The sequence below is a fragment of the Priapulus caudatus genome, unplaced genomic scaffold (assembly GCF_000485595.1).
Source record: "Priapulus caudatus unplaced genomic scaffold, Priapulus_caudatus-5.0.1 Scaffold121, whole genome shotgun sequence".
Lineage (NCBI taxonomy): Eukaryota > Metazoa > Priapulida > Priapulimorpha > Priapulimorphida > Priapulidae > Priapulus > Priapulus caudatus.
This window is the reverse complement of record NW_014577182.1, coordinates 30481-48920: the sequence shown is the minus strand read 5'-3', so window position 1 is coordinate 48920 and position 18440 is coordinate 30481. Positions and strand designations below refer to the sequence as shown.

Genomic DNA, 18440 nt, shown 5'->3' with positions numbered 1-18440 from the left:
CCATCTCTTAAAGTGACGATTGAGGATTTGGTCGGCACAACCTGAACACGACGCAACACGTCTTAACACACAGAAATATCAGATCCTAATAACAACAATTCTACCTAAATACACGCCGTGTTAGTAGTGTGTGCGTGCAGTGCAGTGAGCGCGTTCAGCATGTAAAGGTGGATGGCACAACGTTACTCCTTCCTATAGCTACAGAGTCACTTAACATACTGACGGTAGGCTGTAGCAAACAACGAGCATATTGGTTCTCGTTGGCACTTCATATAGTCAATAAGTTGAGTAACTTATTGCTGGTAAACGATACACTATAGAATTTGCAGCGGTTCGAGAGCTTGCGTTCTGATTCCGCTATCGCTCTTTCCACGTAGACTTAGTCACTTACTCCTAAAGTCAAACGAATCCTCGCAATTTCGGGCCAATTTCTGTAACTTTTTGAAAGTGTTATGAGCGGCCGCCGGTTCTACGACCATGACGCTGCTGTGGAACGTCTTGGGCCGGCGATGGTAGGCCACAGCGGAGAGTTGAGGTTTGCCGAACAGATGGTCGATGTTGTGGTGCACCTGCGAGAGAAGGAATTGTCGCATCTTCATTTAGGTAATCTACACATTATTATGTGACACAGGTAACAGTGTAGATCGTGTTCAGGGAAAGAGTACGTTATTTGAAATGTCATGCAGGATCACATCTCGTATACGGGAGAGGAAAACGTGCTCGCTAAGCCTTAAAAGCGCGCGTTGGGAGCGAGAGGAAAGATAGAGGTTGAATGAGAGAGACGTACCAGCGTGTCAGGCGCAAGGAACACACATTTGGAGTATTGGCGGCAATACTGCCAAGTGGCAAGTGCTGCTAGGGACTCGTCCATGACGGACATCCGCATGGCGTCGATCCGCTCCAGGCCGCTAATTGGTATCATGTCGTTGTACAGCTCCGACAGCAGGTCTCTGCGCATGCGCACACACCCACATTCAATGTCATCATACACGCATTCCGTTACTAGATTACGTCAAGCTTATAGTAGACGCACCAAAGGTTATGATGATTGGACGTTTTGTTTTACCCGTAATAAACGCGTGCCGATTAGGGAGAACGAGGGACCGCATGTTATTGGTCATTTTCTCACCTGAATTCCATAGAGACTTTGTTGGTAACCATGCAGGCGAGTCTGCGGGTGACCTGAGCATGACGCAGCGAATGTCCGAGTACGAGCGCACCGATCGCCTCTCCGTCTGTCTCCGCCGCAGTCACGTAGGCTTCGTCTTCAAGCGCGGCTGCAAATATTACAGGTTCCGTGAAGCATTGTTAAATGAATCTCTCCTCCTTCTCTCACCTATTTTTCTCCTCCTCTCTCTCTCCCCTACCTCTCACCCATCCTCCCTCTCTCTCCTACGTCTCTCCTCCTGCCAGTCTCTCTCACCAACCTCTCTTTCCAACTTCTTTCTTTCTCCCCCACTTCCTCTCCATCTCCGCGCCCGACCCGCTTCTTCTGTGCCTCATAGAGTCTCGGAGCAAAATCTAGTTATCATTATGAGTTCTGACGTTCGAAGCTATAACTACATAATAAGAAGAGGTATCGATACACAGTAAAGTGTGAGGACAAGTTGGATGTTCAGCGCTAGTTATGATGTTATTGTTATTGGATTTCACGTAATCAATCATAGGTAAAAAAGGGCATTGAAATGTTGAATTCTTGTGTTTCGAGCCTGTCATACTCCTCTCTATTATTCACTCCTGATATTATTATATGATAAATATATATATATATTTATATCAGGAGCGTATAATGACAAATGACAATATATTTGTCATTATACGCTCCTGATTTATATGAATATCAAAACTGATAATCTTCAGTCAGCTTTGAGAAAGCCTCCTGATAGGAGGCGAAACGTCAGCTGTACGTTTTCAATCAACACGGTTGAGTAACAATTAACCCAGATAGATCTATTATTCTACCAATCGAATGAACTATGTGGTGGCCGCGATAAACAAGCAACAGTACGTTACTGTCTTGAATTGGATACAACCTGCCGGAAAACACTTATAGCAGCTGTGGAAAAAAACGTAAATTGATACATCATGACGGCATGCCTGCATGCTTGAGCCTTATCTATAGGTTATTGCTATTCGCTACTGCTGACTCTACCCATGTTGACAGAATCATGGAAGGCTAAAATAGTTTGTGGACATTTCCTACTGACTTGTAATATAGCAGATGTATTTGATATAAGGATATCATTTCTTAATTACCATACATTGCTGACATCAAAGTTGCTGATATACACAATATTCTGCTGGTTGTGCTTTAACTGCCATAATCAGCCGATGCATTACGATCAAACCAGTGGAGCGTCCTACACTAGTGAATAATACCACGAATAACTGGAACATGCTAGAAACAGTGGAAACCCATATAAGTTCAACTCGTATAGACGATGCAGCTATGCAGTGACGATCAGGTTTCAGGATTTGAGTTCAGAATTCAAGTTAATGCTTGAACAAATTTGGATTCCGATTTCGAACACTAAAAGAACCGTCGAGGAGGCACTGACCAAATTCGAAAATAAATTAAAATTAAAAGAGTTCTACGAAACTTATGAAAGCCACATTTTCTGTATGAGAAACCAACAACCGTACGACAATTTTGACTATACGACAATCCTTGTTGATCTTCTATTCCCAATCTTCCGGGGGGGAGGCACCGCAGCCTTCACTGCTGAGCGACATAATTATACGTCTCTTAGGAAATTCTAACTATATTTGACAGATTAAGATCTTGTAGTGTATAGCGTGACGCTACACAAGTGTGAGGGGAAAAGGTAGGAGAGTAACCGGGAACGAATAGCGAACGGCAAAGACCTGACGTAGGGGGACAAGACGTGTCTTTATTGCGCCAGATAACCGCAGACCGGCAGAACCTCGAACCACACCTGAGCGTAGGTGTGCGCGGGGATTAGATGCTTACGCTGCGCGCCAACGCCGTATTTATCCTTCTATTCCCGCTTTTATACCGCGCGCATGCGTCCTCGTCTTCGCTTTGTTTTCAGCGGAATGTCTCCGGCGGGCGCGTATCATCGTCACCCTCATAGATCGTGGTGTTCAATAATCTGATATGCTTGGTCGGGAATAATCTAGTATGCCTGGTTCTCAGTGGTTCTCGATCATGCGTCGGCATGCAATTTCAGCCCGTCATACAATGTCTACTACATGAGTAAGCTGATATTTCTCTATGATTGTTAACGAGCGGCATTACTCGCACTACATTGCTTCTCGCCCGCGCATAGTTGCATAAACATGTCCCAATGAATATCCCATTGACAATATAGCATAAATGTAATATTGGTCGCTAAAATCTACTGTAGGTGCAAAACCTTCATCTATCTACCTGAATCGAGATGGCCCATGTGAGTGCTACAGGAAAGTCGCGTACATGGTTGTATAACGATATGCCAACAAGGTATCCCATAGAAAACATAATCTATAACTGATAAAGGAGTGAAAGGTCTGAGAAGGAAGTCAACCCATTTCTAAAGAGAAATGACTTGCCATCGGAGAGCTATGGCAGAAAATGCAGAGAGTGCATTCACTTTGGAATAAAATATCTACTGTATGCCAGTGTCAATATACTACTGGATGTAACGATATTTGCATTTGCCACACCAAATATCAATGGTGCTTCAGCGTACATTAAAAACTTATAGATAAATTCCAAAAAACAAGCACATAAGTATACCTAGATAGTAAAATAGTAACTCATCTAAACGCATGTATTGTAAACGATATGTTGACACGAACCTTTAGGTTAGGGTTAGGGCATGACAGTTTCGACATGACACATCCATCAAAGATGAAAATGCCAGGACTGATCACAACGTCTTTAGTGGCGTCTACTAAAGGATCGAGTCACTATCTAATGTCTTTAGATAACGACAGACCGTTTCCCGGTGAACTCTGATAGCGTCTGTCATATTTACCTTTGGGGCCTGAAACCATCCCATTTTTATTGACTATTACATCAAGCTCTATAAGATAGATCTCCTGAATGACGCAACATCGGAGACTCATGTTGAGATTGAAACACGCTTTTCCATGAACGGGGTTTTCTAACCGTTCATAGCTAGCAGTAGCAGGCAGTTCAGTTTCTTCCGGCGTTCAGCATGTTGGACAGAGAATTGCATTTCATCTATGAATCATCGGGCCTGGTAACATTCAGGCCAATGGTGCTGTAGAAGTTGCCGTCATGTCTCAAAAAGTTTAGCAAGTAAACCATTTTTAAGTTAAAAGCATTCTTAAATATTGGCAACAGATCACGACTACAACCATAACTACAACCACAACCACACCAGAATCAAGCACATCTAATAGTCTAGCACAAGAGCTACTGAGCTTAGACCAAGTCAGCTATCCCAATATAGGAAGACATCCAAAGTGCCATCAATTTCATAAATAATCTCATAAATTTCAATAATTTTAATAATCTTTTAATTTCATAATGTTAGCGACAGTGCGAGAATGTAACAACAGAGTAATGTCAATAAGCGACAGGACAATATCGATATTGGGAAGAGGATGTCTTGACACAATCGTTATGCAGTAAATCTTCTAAGTTTACTGCAAAGTGGGAGCGACGTAGACGAAATTGCCGTTGTCTCCTGACAGAGCCCCAAAAGTTCTACCTTCTAGCACATGGTCCCTAAAAATTCTCATTTGTTTCAACGACGATTCATTTGGGAAAAGATAGCCACATGCCGATATGCAGCCAGCCCCGTCAAGCAAAGTATACACTAGTCAGCATCAATGATATAAAAGTTTCCTTAACATCAGCGCAGCAGAATAAATTACCATAAAAGCCATTGAAGTCAGGGGTACGCATTCCATGTCAAGTACATGACCCCGGCTGTCATGCATATTCACAAGCTCATCAGATTCGAAGATTCGCAAGAAACACCAATGTCGATGACCGATAAAGTGATAACGCTAGCAAGCACAGCCTAGCTGCACGCATGAACAACGCATGTTCAAATGTTTTACCTTTCTTGCTCAAAGCAAAAAAGGGGATGTACTGCTCGGTAGCTGTTTGCAGATCACGATGAGTAAACATTTACATGCTATCTATAACGCTTTCCCTTAGCAACGACTTCCCTTACCCAAGTGTGCAGACATGGCTTCAGTTTGCCATTGGCCAAATTTTTACAAAAACTTTATAATCATGTCATGAATAAAGTAAAATATAATATAATTTAAATATTCATTTTAATAAATTCAGACCCTTTACTTCGGAGGACTGACAGATTTTCCCGTGTCACTAATATGACAAATAGCCACTAGACATGTGACAAGTTTACGTACAAACCATTTTGCGTACTTATAATTTTGCTCGCAACCCATAATAAAAACCTGAGAACGTGACAATTGGGCTCATCAAAATCCACTCATTCAGTCTTGCGAACAAATCCATTTGAATGACGATGGGAAGGCAATATAACGATTAATGTCAGTTAACATTTCCTATTATTGTTAAACTTAATACGTAAATTATTATGGTATACGAATGCGATCAATTCGTATAACATAATATTCAGGAAATGGATCGCGCAAAAACAAATGCATCATATGAAAAGATCTACTCACGTGGCCGCCCATCTGCCACGAGGAACTACATGACATGTGATTTTAATTGTTACACTAAATCACATAGGAAAGTGTTAGATCGCATTAAATTACCAGATACTGGTAGAAACTGATCTAACGTTAAATTTAATTATTATATTTAGTTTCAGAACAACATTTTGCATGTCGGTGCATGTCCTCACGCTATGCATATCATCATAGCACGTCGACGTGTTGTAAATAATTAGAACTACTTACATCAGTGTAACCTAAATATATAGCTACATACGAACTTACATAACTGCCTTACACATGTTATGTGAGATAGTAGTTTAATTATTTGTATGATAAAGCAAGCTGATAGTCAACAACGTCTTACAGAGCTAATCATTGGCCCAGCCTATTGAAGTTGGATTTGTGCATGCGAATCATCCTCTACACCCACTGCAGGCTGTTTGGTTCATTGCTACTGAGGTTAGTAAAAAAACAAGTTTGTCACACCTTTGGTCTTGAAGCTTATTGCGATGGAGAAGGTGCTGCTTTCCCTGGTCGTGTTGGTTGCAGCAGTGTTGTACATAAGAAGCGGTCAGAACGTCACATACAGCGTAGAGGATCCCGACGATGTCTACGATTATATTATTGGTGAGTGTACCGCATAACATGATTTGTAAAATATCATACAAGTATTTTTAACTATAGTACATGATCACTGCATTTGATTATATTATGTTATATTGTTGCAAGTAGGAAGCAACGCCGGGTGGATGATATTATGACATTAGGTCCCTATATCAGTGCAAGTGTTATATTTTGATAAGGGGAGGAGGGACAGCAGAATGTGTGCTCGCTAACCGTCTGTCTGAGGACCCTGATGGCAAGGTACTGCTGGTAGAGGCAGGAGGAGAACCAGAGAGTAATGAGGACATAGATAAGCCATCTTCACGTGCACTACTGAGAAACACGAAGATAGATTGGAACTATAGGACAGTACCACAGAGATTTTCCCGCTATGCCTGCGAAAACAAGGTAGCTTCTATGCGTAATTACATAACTGACCCTTATTTAAAATTTCTTTATTTAAAAAAAATTACATAGTGCGTAAAATGAAAGCTTCACTGTGAATCTGAAAAAAAAATCGTTGAAAGATATGGTGCCAATGAAAACTACAATGGACATTAAGGTTTCTTTTTTTTCAAAATGTGGCGTAACGCAAAAAGTACAAACAGCAATTTTCCCGAGTGTGATAATGTCCAGGTCCACATATTACCCATATGCTATAATCCCGTTTTATCTGTGAATCAGTTCAATTCGCATGTAATTTTAATCAGAATTCAAAATATTGCATAACGTGTATTTAAAATTCAAAACATCCAGCAAATCAAGTGACCAAAAGGAAAGGTTCTTGGAGGTACAAGTTGCCTCAACGCTATGGTTTATATCCGTGGCTCACCCGAAGTCTACAACGCATGGGATAAGATGGGAGCAGCGGGATGGAGTTCCAAGGACGAGCTTCCATACTTTAAGAAGTCTGAGGACATGCAGATACATGATCTGATCAACTCCAGTACGTTTAAATCACTTTTATGCAGCTGTGCAGATTACTGTTACATCTCGTGAACGCTCGTTTGAGGTGGCAGCACTATCGTAGGACTTCGTTTTTTTGGATTGGATGTGGTTTAGAATAGAACTGGCAGTATATTTTTAAACTTAAATTATTAGGATATAGGAATTAATATAGGATAGATACAGGAAAAAATTATTTATCAAATTTGATTTTATAATATTTATAAATCTAGTAATTTTCGTAATATTTTATGTGGAAGATATACAATGAAAGTGAAAAGGGCAAGCATTACAGACACATAACCCTTGATAACATCGAATAAATATCTGTAATATTGATAAACTTTTAGAGTATCATGGTGTCGGAGGGCCGCTTACCGTCACACGGTACTCCTCCACGGAACTTGGGACTTTGGTTCTGGACGCAGCGCGAGAAATAGGATATAGAGTTGGTGATGTGAATGGAGAAAACCCCTATGGTAAATTAATTAATTAATTGATATTTTACGGTAATGATAGCTTGTTTATTTTAGTGTGTCTTTATATATATAGATATAAATATTAATATATATATATATATATATATATATATATTTATTTATTTATTTACACGGTTTTATATGGTTTATGAGGACTCAGATTAACGTCAGAGGCGGCACACGTGTACACGCTTCTAAGGTTTTCTTGAAACCCGCCATAAGCAGACCTAACTTGCACATCATAACTCATGGTCACGTGTCAAAGGTAACCATGTTTTAAAATTAAGCACACACGATCACGTCTTGTTAAGACATCATTGCAACTGTACATATATTTATATATATATGTAACGAATTTCGGTCTGCCGCAGCATCACATCCCCGCGTTCTGCTCTCGGCGGCACGTCCCAGCATCCCCGGGGATGTGAGGGGGCTCACCCCCGCATGGAAGGACGAATGCACGTGCTGGCCACGAGCGTGTCCGAAGCCGACGGACCGGTCACGGTGAATCCGACGTGCGTCACGTCCGAAGCCGACGTGCGTCACGTCCGAAGCCGACGGGCGTCCCGGTGAAGCCGGCGTACGTCACGTCCGAAGCCGACGTGCTTGTCACGGGTGAAGCTGACCCACGTGTCACGTCTAAAGCGGCGTGCGAGTCACGTCTAAAGCAGCGTGCGGGTCACGTCTGAAGCTGACTTACGTGACACGGCTGGGCCTGAAGCCGACGGGCGTGTCACGTGTGTGCCGGGACGCTGCCTGCTCTGAGCCGTATAAATACCGTGCTCCCCAGAGCAGCCTCAGTTGGGTTAGCAAGTCATCGACAGCAGTTGAGTTTCAGTTCAGTTCACGGCAGGCTCCCGTGAACCGAGGCAGACAATCACAGAGCGAATCGTCGTGAGAGGAAGCCACAACGCAAGATACAGCACGAAGCATCCAGCGAGCTCTGCACGACTTTGCCCCGCTCTCTACAGAGCGATCGTTTTTGGTAAGGCCTTGCGCCTTCGTTGTCTCTTGTTAGCTATATCTCAGCCTTACGCTGCCGAGGAATATTGCTACTCGTCTTATGCCCACTCTGGCTCGGTTGACCGGAGCGCGAATGAAAAGCCGCCGACCTATTCCGGCACGTAAACCACTGTCATTTTGATTGTGTTGTTTGCTTTCTTGTGCGACGTTGTAACAATCAGTGGGTCGTAACAGTAGGAAGTCCACGCTAACGCGTGAAAAACGTATCATTTGGTGCCGTACCAGGATGTGTACACTCGCGTAGACCGTTTAATCGTCCGAGAGATCCACAAAGGCAAACGTGCCTGTAAGTATAGAGTAGGAAATAAGCACTCTAACGGTCGATCACTGGGTCTTTCGCTTGTGCATCGCCATCAGCTCTACCATACCTCACGTTTTCGCGCCACGTGTAAGCTCGAGTTGCCGTAGGTCCCCCGTAGTTCCTGGTTTCGCTTTGCGCAGTTGCCCGTCAGCTTACCCATACCTATACGTAGGTCGGGGGGAACGCGTGCTTTAGTACACCACCCATAGCCTGGAAAGATAGCGGACTTATGCCCATGTGCCTACTCGTGCAAATGCAGGTGAGAGTCGTCGGGGTGAAGTCGAAGAGCAACTTTCGTCTGCATACTCCGTCGTCACTGTAAGCGGAGCATGTGTGCTGTGCCTCCTGCAGTGAAACGTCTGCCGTTCGGTCGCGCCGTCGTGGGCACGCCCCCTTCCTGGTGGAAGCACGAACGTCCGCCCCCCCCCCCCCCAAGTCAGACGGGACGGACAGTGGTCACTTCAACCCCAATCATGAAGCGGCGCAAGTAATCAAGCCCGGCTCCTCGGCTACGAGCAGACGACGCACGACAGCTGAGTGGAGCAGCGATTCAGCACGCCCGGCTCCCGCAGCCGAAGGAACGCCTTAAGCCGTACGAATCTACAAGGGCCAAGGGCGACGTACACGCTGGAAGCGTTCTCGGCCAGTTCGAGTGGTAGCACACCACAACGGATGGGGACCACGTGAGAGGGCTGCCCGCAGCTAGCCGGGCGCTGTCTCGAACTATCCAGCGTCGGCGTGCGTATTATTGATTGGCAGTCCCGGGGCCACCGAGGAGGAACATCAGGCAAGCACTTACATGAACGTCTGCAGCCGCTGCGGATCGGAGTTGGAGCGTCACCTCCGTTTGGATGAGCGGCAGGAAGCGTTCATGGAGAGACATGTCGGATGTTCGCCCAGGAGCCCTGCACCATGCTACGTGCAGGCCGGGTCCGAAGGTAGCATAAGCCAGGAGGAGCTGCAGCGTCGCGGCCCGTTCGTTATCTCCTCCGTTCGGTCACCGACGGGGCCAGAAGGTATACTATAATGGAAAACGACGGCGGCCCACCAGCAGAAGGCGTTCAGCGCGGGCAGCGATCAGTACGAGTCCATCATGGCCTCGGCCAGGCCAGGCGAGTATCTCGCCGATCCGACGTTACGGGTGGTAGCTCGCCACCGGATCCGGGGCAGTATCCGGGCAGAACCGACGAGAGGAAGTCGCTTGCGACCACAGCGGCGAATGAGAGATAGGCGCTTTGCAACCGAAGATCCTCCGGGGTCTCATGCACAGCTTGGTGCGGGATTTAATCCGGGAGGAACTCGGGGCTTGACCCGCACCCTTCCGCGAGTCCCCACGGCCGACACCGAGGCGGAGATGATGCAGGCATCCAGAGCCGGGCAGTTTGCGACGCATGGCCATTGGGCCGGCCATCCTCGTGTAAAAGTGGCGGCGTATCCGCGGTAAAAGTCGCGAGGACTAAGGACATGTGTTCTCGCAGCCCTCGGCTTGACACGGGTGCAGCCACGAGCCGAGGCCGATTGCTGAAGAAACGCTCTGTCGCTGGACGCGCGACGAGCGAGTGCAGCGAATGGCAAGAGGAAGAACTCAACCATCGGGGCTCTGTCCGCCGCTGAAGGCGAGGAGTACGTGACTTAGCTCCGTACTCTGTTGCGTGGCCGATGAGTCTTGGGAGGAAAAAGTACTGGATGAGCGACTGCGGACCCGTGCTAGGAGTACGCGGAGACTTGACTCCTTCAGACGTAGACCCGGCGGTACGCTCAGCAGACATCGCAAGATTCCTCCTCATAGCTCCGCGCCCTGCGCGGAGGAACAATTCTGAAGCTCCTCCACGGCGGGAGGATGACGGGACACCGTCGGAACTCGCTAAACCACTTCGCTCGGAGTCCTGCCAACACTCTACGTGGCATGGAGCTCTCGCCGGGATGGTGAACGATGGTGCCGGGAAGTGCGGAACACTTTGCGCTAAGACGCAAAAGGGCGTCGCCGCCCAGAAAAACGACTGGACGTAACACCTCCTTCTGATGCAGCGTACCGTAGACACCTCAGGAGAGTTTACGGGGGCGAGTTCGAAACCTCATGAGTGTTCGGTCGTAGTCGGAGCGCGGTGCGACCTCATGTTTCGACTGCTTACCCGGGAACTGGAGATCCGGCTTGCCCGTTAGAGTATGTTTGATTGGCGGACAGCTCCATTCGTGCAGCCCGCATCAAGCACCGCGCGGCTAGCGCAATTGGAAGCAGCGGCGGAGCAGGCAGAATCGGAATTATGACACGTGCTCACAACCGGCCCCAAGCCTTTCCGCCGGGCACCGGTGTTGGCATACTACGGGCCCTGCCTCCTGGGAAAGCTCGGGCACTCCCTGGCAAGGTCCGTCCTCCTAGTATACACGGAGGCATAGGGACGCTTGCTGGGTGCAGCGCCTGAGGAGACTGACCCACCTAGTGTGGTCAGCGCGTCGACGACCTCAAACCTTACGGTGGTTCGGACTATGCTCGCGGAACGTTGGCCGCTTCGGGAAGAAACGCCATGTCGAGCAAAGCATTTCCCGGCGAATACCCACGGCTAGCACGAGGGAATCGACGTGGCAACCAGCATGCGACGCTCTCACTGTTGCGGAATCTGCCGTGAACGTTCAAGCTAGCGTAAGGGAGTTGCGAGCTCTCTGTTGTGCGAGGGACAGGGCGAGCCATTGGCGATGCCGTGCATTGGCAGTTCCTGTGCAACGTTTCGGCCATGTTCACGGAGCCGTTAATGTCAATGCGGAGCGTGGGATCTTTTTGTTGTCCCGGAGCTCCGGAGCTCTTTAGTGTTCGCTACCGTCACGAGCCGAGAAGACAGGGAGGCATTCGGGTAAGCGGTACCCATCCTCCATGTGTGAGGCCTACGCCAAGCGATGGTTCAGATCGGCGCTGCGCGGCACCCGCCACGTCTTGTAAGTCCTGTGCAGTCTGCTACCCTCACCACAATAATGTCTACGATGCTAGCAGTGTTTGCCGGCCAACTAACACTACAAACTACGTACGCGCCGCTATTTCCCAGTGTTGCCATTCCTTAGACGTAATCGGTACAGGATGGCTGGCCGTTGACGCTTCTCGTCGACGCCCCTACGAGTGGCATTACAGGTACCGGCACGGACGGGGATCCACAACCCGCCTCCGTCAGCGGCGGTTCGCCGCGCGCTGCTGGGGAATGGCCGCGTGCAGGATTGGGTGGGTACCACAGTGCGTCGTCTACTCGCCCGAAGCTGCAGAAGGCGAGCACCTGCGAAAAACNGGATCTGTTTAGATACCGTATTTCTTGGACCGCGCATTTTGCCTCGTGTGAACGCTAAATACCGGATTTCTTGCTACGTGTGAACGCGGCTATTATATACTAGCCCTCACCTAATCTCATCGATGTGATTACCACAGCCCAACACCTGGCCGATCGCCTTGCTCGTGCTCACAAACATCCGCAACCGCTTTTTGTATTGTGGCATCGTCACCACCTGGCTGTCATTACAGGTGTGTATTTGGGCGATGAGATCGTTGGACTTCTTCACGATGGCACCGTATCTTTGCGCGCTTAGTTGATGTCGGAGTTGCCATGGTAACCAGGGGGCGCGGCCGCCTTTCCATTCGTTTATAGAAATAAGCGGCTCATAGAAGTAGAAGACCTCGGGATGCGTGTTGAAGATCTCACCGGTCAGCGACGATCCGCTTCGCTGATTGGCTGTTAGAAGAAAGATGTCAGTCTTTACCACTTCTCTGATTGGCTGGGAGGTATTGATGAATGATGTCGATAATTAAATGAAACATAGTTGGTGAGTTTGTGCGCGCGTGAGTGCGTGCGTGCGTGCGTGCGTGTGTGCGTGCGTGAGCGTGTGTGCGTGCGTGAGCGTGTGTGCGCCTGCGTGAGCGTGCGTGCACATTAACGTGCGTGCGTGTGAACGTGCGTGCGTGCAAGCGTGCGTGCGTGCGTGAGCGTGTGTGCGCGTGAGCATGCGTGCGTGTGAACGTGCGTGCGTGCGAGCGTGAGCGTGTGTGCGCCTGAGTGATCGTGTGCACATGAACGTGCGTGCGTGCGAGCGTGCGTGCGTGCGCCTGAATGAGCGTGCGTGCGCATGAGCGTGCGTGCTCGCTCCTGTCTAGATGTAACGGAGTTACATGCAAGGACATGAGGCGATATAATCACAATCCCTTCGGATTTATGTAAGAAAAGAGAAATACGCGTTCGTCAGTGCATTCTACCCGCGAAACTCCGCTGTATATGACCACCTATATAGGCACTTAGCAAGCATGTCACTGTCCGTCACACGAGGACAGCTCGTATTTGTCAACAAAACAAGTGACCCACAGAAACTGGAAGTGGGGGCGGCGGGGCGGAGAATGTCGCTCTACAGGGGAAATCTTCGCCGAACTAGTTTACCGTCAGCTATTTCCACCATTAGCAACAACATCCATCGAGAACATCGCGTGAAAGTGTCTTCCGCGTGTCCACCGACGTACGGTGTCTGAGTTCTAGTGCGCAGCGTGTGTGAGAGTGGGGACAGGGGTTATTGACATGTTATAAAGATTCTATTAATGCAGCGGTATTGACATTTAGAAAGCTTATTAAGCAGTCGGCATGTTACTACCTGATTAATGCAGAGGGTATATGACATGTTATGAAGCCTTATAATGCACGGGTATATTTGCAGTGTACGACTTAAAGCACAAATTGACGTGTATTAAAGCCCTTATTTTATGCGGCGGTACCTTGATATGTTATAAAGCCCTTATTAATGAGCGGGTAGCTGACATGTCTATAAAGCCCTTATTAATGCAGGTATTGATATGTTATAAAGCCCTTTATCTATGCACGGGTATTGATATTGTTTATAAAGCCCTATGTAATCGAGGGTATTGACGCTGATTACCGGTGCTGTACGCCAGAGACCCTGCCACGCACTGCTGACCGTCCAGGCGTATCCGGCCGGTAGCACGAGCTGCTCGCCGCCACGCACCTGTTTGTTGCGGTGCGGCGTGCTTCGCGCTGATAGCTTCGCTTGTCGATGGGAAAGATCCGACCCTGACCTTTGGGGCTAGTGCGTTGAGCAGGAGCGTGGCGTGCGGCGGACAGGTAAAAAAGGGAAAAAAGTGGGAAAAGTTTATGTTTTGCAGGGAGCCTCTTTTTAAAAAGTCTGGAAAAATAGCTTCTTCGTCAAAAATTTTATCGGGAGCTATTTTGAAGCCTCACGCGAGCAATTTCTGAGGTTTGAGAGCGAATCGCTCATCGCTCCCGCTGGTATTTTTTACCCTGGCTCGGGGACCACACGGGAGTGCTCAGTGAGCTGTGGCCGGAGGGAATCTGGTATGTACTGCTCTCACGTTAACTTCACACGCCAGTGCGAATTTACTAATGATTCTAAACACGCAAATTACTAACTTTAACTTTTCAGTACTGCTGATGCAGATAGCTGGCACTTTGACAAAATAGTTTCAAATATGACAAAGAAACCGTTGATAGCCCACGGCCCCATACAGAGGCCCCTATCCACGTGAAAGAAAAACAACTTCACCTCAAACCGTGGATTATCTAGTGTATATTACAAGTCCGCACCAATACAAGGAAAAAAATGTTTGTAAACTCACGCATCTTCACGGTACCCACTCTCTGGCAGAAATCTACCAACAATAGCTCAAATAGACTGAATTCACATAAATAGACCTTGCTAAAAAAGAAATTACCGAGCAACAACTTCTTCAAGCACAACATCTAACTTACAAGAGACATGGAACACTATCAATAAATAGTTATATAAAACAATAAAACCACAAAAGTACCATGCCAGACAAAAACTTCTGAACAATGACAACACATCACTAACAGACACGACGATATATGCAATGTCATTTAACTCTGTTGACTTACCAAATGGTAGGCCGGAAATGGCAAAAAAAATTCCAAATGCCACGACGGATCACTCAAAATTTCATTCCCCTCCTAATCACAGAGAGTCTCTTTGTTTAACCCATTGTTTGCTGAAGAGATTCTAGATATCATAAATAACCTGGACATCCAGAAAGCCGCAGGAACCTGAGCAATATTCCTAATAAATTATCAAGAATCTATAAAACCCAGGTTGCTCCATATTGTGTTGATATTTTAATGACTGCGTAACAAGAGGTGTATTCCTTAATATATTAAAATTGCTAAATGATTAATACCTATTCACAACGCCAACGTGTCCAAACCCCTTTCAAACTATTCGCCCCATATCTCTCCTTATCAAGCCGGAGCTTTTTCCAAAATATTCGAAATATAATCATTTACTGACCAGACCTCTACAAGCTTTCCTAGGTCAAATGTGTATAGTATTCTCCTCCCTTCTCAATTTGGATTAGAAAAAAAAGCCATTCAACTGAGCACTGGCAATTTCTGAATTGTATGATACTGCTCCTTAAATCAATACGATGAAGGCGAAATATTCGTGAGATGCGAATCGTGTGCTTTGATTTTGTCAAAGCCTTTTGATACTGTCCCAGATAATACACTGCTTCCTAAACTCGAACACTAAGCGCGCTCCGGAATAGTACTCGTAGCGGTGTTCGAACAGGATCAACTCTTGTCCGCCTATCTTTTTGCTTACATTTATCGGTCAAATAGGACACTCTTCGGCCCCTTAGCTTCAATTTTAGTTCCAGAATTATTTGCTGATGATACGAAGTCTTTTTATGTCAAGGTTCAAATTAACTGAACTTGAAATTATGTAATCGAGAAATTAAAAATGTCAGGAGGGCTGATGCCTAATAGATTTATCTCGTTAATCCTTGTGAAAAAAACTTAAAATACATGATCTTCCAGTAACAAGCAATGTAAATTATTGACATGTGTTGATTTCACATGACTAACTTCAAAGCTACAACGGCTAATAAATATAAAATACCTTGGTGTTCATTTTGACACTATAATTAAAGTGGGATTTCAAGTCTAAATTTACAAGCACTAAACTGGCTATAATCTTCCGCTGCGAATTATCTCAAAACCAGACATGCGCTGCACCGAACAGCACCGCCCCCGGCCTCGGGCGCGTGCCGCGAATGATTATCACGCTTCAGTTTCTCTAAACAGCGCTCCTCCCGTAAAACTTAATGATATTCATTAAACCTAGGAACTATGACCAAATTTTTATGTATAATTTACTTGCAAGAACTGGCCTGACCTTGTCCCAACTATTTTATTAGAAATCTTCTTCATGTACACTCCACCATATACACTAGGACCTCTTCACAACATATGTCCTATCTATCTCCCAAGGTTCTAAAGCCTTCTCTTCGCAATAAAGTCTCTAAAGTTTGTAAGAGCAGGTGTACACACTCTGGAGTGACACTACCCATACCATAAAAAAAACCTACCCGTCTCAAGGTTCAAATCGGCCTTATAGAAAAGTACGTTTAGATACAACACTACGTGTAAACACCTAGTGAATCCTTTTCACTGATTTGTTTATTTATATTATATATAAACCATAAATTCGTTAACGATTTAACGATAAACATTCTTAATCGTACAAATTGTTTTTTGTCTTGTCTCAATATCATTATCTAGACTGGAGTCACCTGTATTTGTACAGTGACTGTGATGTGCGTTATTGTGCCTCTCAGTAATTAAGTATCATTTTCACTGATTGGTTTATTTATATTTGAACGAATTTCGGGTCTGCCGAGCAGTCGCATCCCCGCGTTCTGCTCTCGGCGGCACGTCCCAGCATCCCCGGGGATGTGAGGGGGGCTCACCCCGCATGGAAGGACGAATGCACGTGCTGGCCACGAGGCGTGTCCGAAGCCGACGGACCGGTCACGGTGAAACCGACGTACGTCACGTCGAAGCGCGGCTTACGTGACACGGCTGGAAGCCGACGTGCGTGCCACGTGTGTGCGTGACGTGCCTGCTCTGAGCCGTATAAATACCGTGCTCCCCAGAGCACCGGCAGTTTAGAAGCTCAGTTTAGCAGCTCAGTTCGTCAGTTCAGCGTTGAGTTCAGTTCAGTTCACCGGCAGGCTGCTAGTGAACCCGGCAGACATCACCAGGAGCGAATCCGTCGGAGAGGAAGCACAACGCAAGATACAGCACGAAGCAATCCAGCGATCTCTGCAAGGACTTGGCCGCTCTCTACAGAGGATCGTTTTGGTAAGGCCTTGCGCCTAGTTGTATCTTGTTCGCTATACTCGGGCCTTACGCTGCGAGAATATTGTCCCGTTTTATGCCCACTCTGGTCGGTTGACCCAGAGCGGAATAAAAGCCCCGGACCTATTCCGGCGTAAACACTTTCATTTTTGAGTTGTGTTGTTTGTTCTTGTGCGACGTGTACAATCCAGTGGTCGAACAGTGGGAGAGTCCCACGTAACGGGGAAAAACGTTACATTGGTGCCGTGACCAGGATTGTACACTCGGTAGACGGTTTAATCGTCCCCGAGAGTCCACAAGGCAAACGTGCCTGTAGTATAAGATAGCATAAGCACCTAACGTGTCGTCACTGGGTTTCGCTTGTTGGCATCGCCATCAGCTCTACCCATACCTCACGTTTTCGCGCACGTGTAACTCGAGTTGCGTATCGTTCCTGGGTTTCGCTTGTTGGCATTGCCGTCAGCTTACCCATACCTTACGTAGGTCGGGGGGGAACGGTGGCTAGTACACCACCCCATAGCCTGGGAAAATAGCTGGACTTATGCCCATGGCTACTCGTGCAAAGCAGGTGAGAGGTCGGGGTGAGCGAAGAGCAACTTCGTTGCCCCGTACTCCGTCGTCACCTGCAGCGGAGCATGGTGCTGTGCCTCCGGCGGAAACGTCTGCCGTTCGTTCGCCGGTCGTGGGCACGCCCCCTTCCTGGTGGAAGCACGAACGTCCGCCCCCGAGTCAGACGGGGACCGGACAGTGGGTCTATCAACCCAATCACGGAGCGGCAGAATCAAGCCCGGCTCCTCGGCTACCAGCAGACCGGACGCCGCCGACATCTGAGTGGGCAGCGATCAGCACGCCGGCTCCGCAACGGAAGGAACGCCTTAAGGTACGAACCTACAACGGCAAGGGGGACGTACCGCTGGAAGCGTTCCTCGGCCAGTTCGACGTCGTGGCACACCACAACGGATGGGACCCAGTGAGAGGGCTGCGCAGCTAGCCGGCGCCCTCGACTATCCAGCGTCGGCGGTATTATTTGATTGCAGTCCCGGGGCCACCGAGGAGGACATCAGGGAAGCACTACAGGAACGTCTGCAGCCGCTGGGATCGGAGTTGGAGCGTCACCTCCGGTTGGATGAGCGGAGGAAGCGTCATGGAGAGACATGGTCGGAATTCGCCAGGGAGCTCACCATGCTAGTCAGCAGGGCCGAGGTAGGCATAAGCCGGAGAGAGTGCAGCCGTCGGGCCCGTTGGCACCTCCTCCGTTCGGTCGCCGACGGGTCCCAGAAGGTATATATCATGGGAAACGACGACGGCACC

The 18440-nt window shown here is 47.4% G+C and overlaps 2 protein-coding genes across 2 annotated transcripts in view; both read right to left on the bottom strand.

Annotated features, from left to right (window-relative positions):
- Window positions 1-383: 383 nt before the first annotated feature.
- On the bottom strand, window positions 384-4071 carry LOC106805620 (glycogenin-1-like). Its single transcript, XM_014807305.1, has 4 exons — window positions 3981-4071; window positions 1130-1277; window positions 788-950; window positions 384-569 (listed from the first exon to the last, which is right to left on the bottom strand). Exons 1-4 carry the CDS (start codon window positions 4069-4071, stop codon window positions 384-386), a joined length of 588 nt encoding a protein of 195 aa, XP_014662791.1.
- An 8251-nt stretch (window positions 4072-12322) lies between these two features.
- Window positions 12323-18440, bottom strand: part of LOC106805619 (carbohydrate sulfotransferase 7-like) — a 7485-nt gene continuing 1367 nt past the window's right edge. Inside the window, exon 3 of the mRNA XM_014807304.1 lies at window positions 12323-12692. Coding sequence (XP_014662790.1) covers window positions 12361-12692 — 332 coding nt within the window. The 3' untranslated portion in view covers window positions 12323-12360. The remainder of the gene's footprint in view (window positions 12693-18440) is intronic.

Bases quoted from the DNA above. Each gene is read 5' to 3' on its own strand.
- LOC106805620 (XM_014807305.1), bottom strand. From the start codon at position 4,071: ATGAGTCTCCGATGTTGCGTCATTCAGGAGATCTATCTTATAGAGCTT. The intron at 1,278-3,980 runs GTAAATATGACA...TAATATTTGCAG, and splicing joins GATGGTTTCAGGCCCCAAAG to CCGCGCTTGAAGACGAAGCC. The intron at 570-787 runs GTACGTCTCTCT...CTTCTCTCGCAG, and splicing joins TCCTTGCGCCTGACACGCTG to GTGCACCACAACATCGACCA.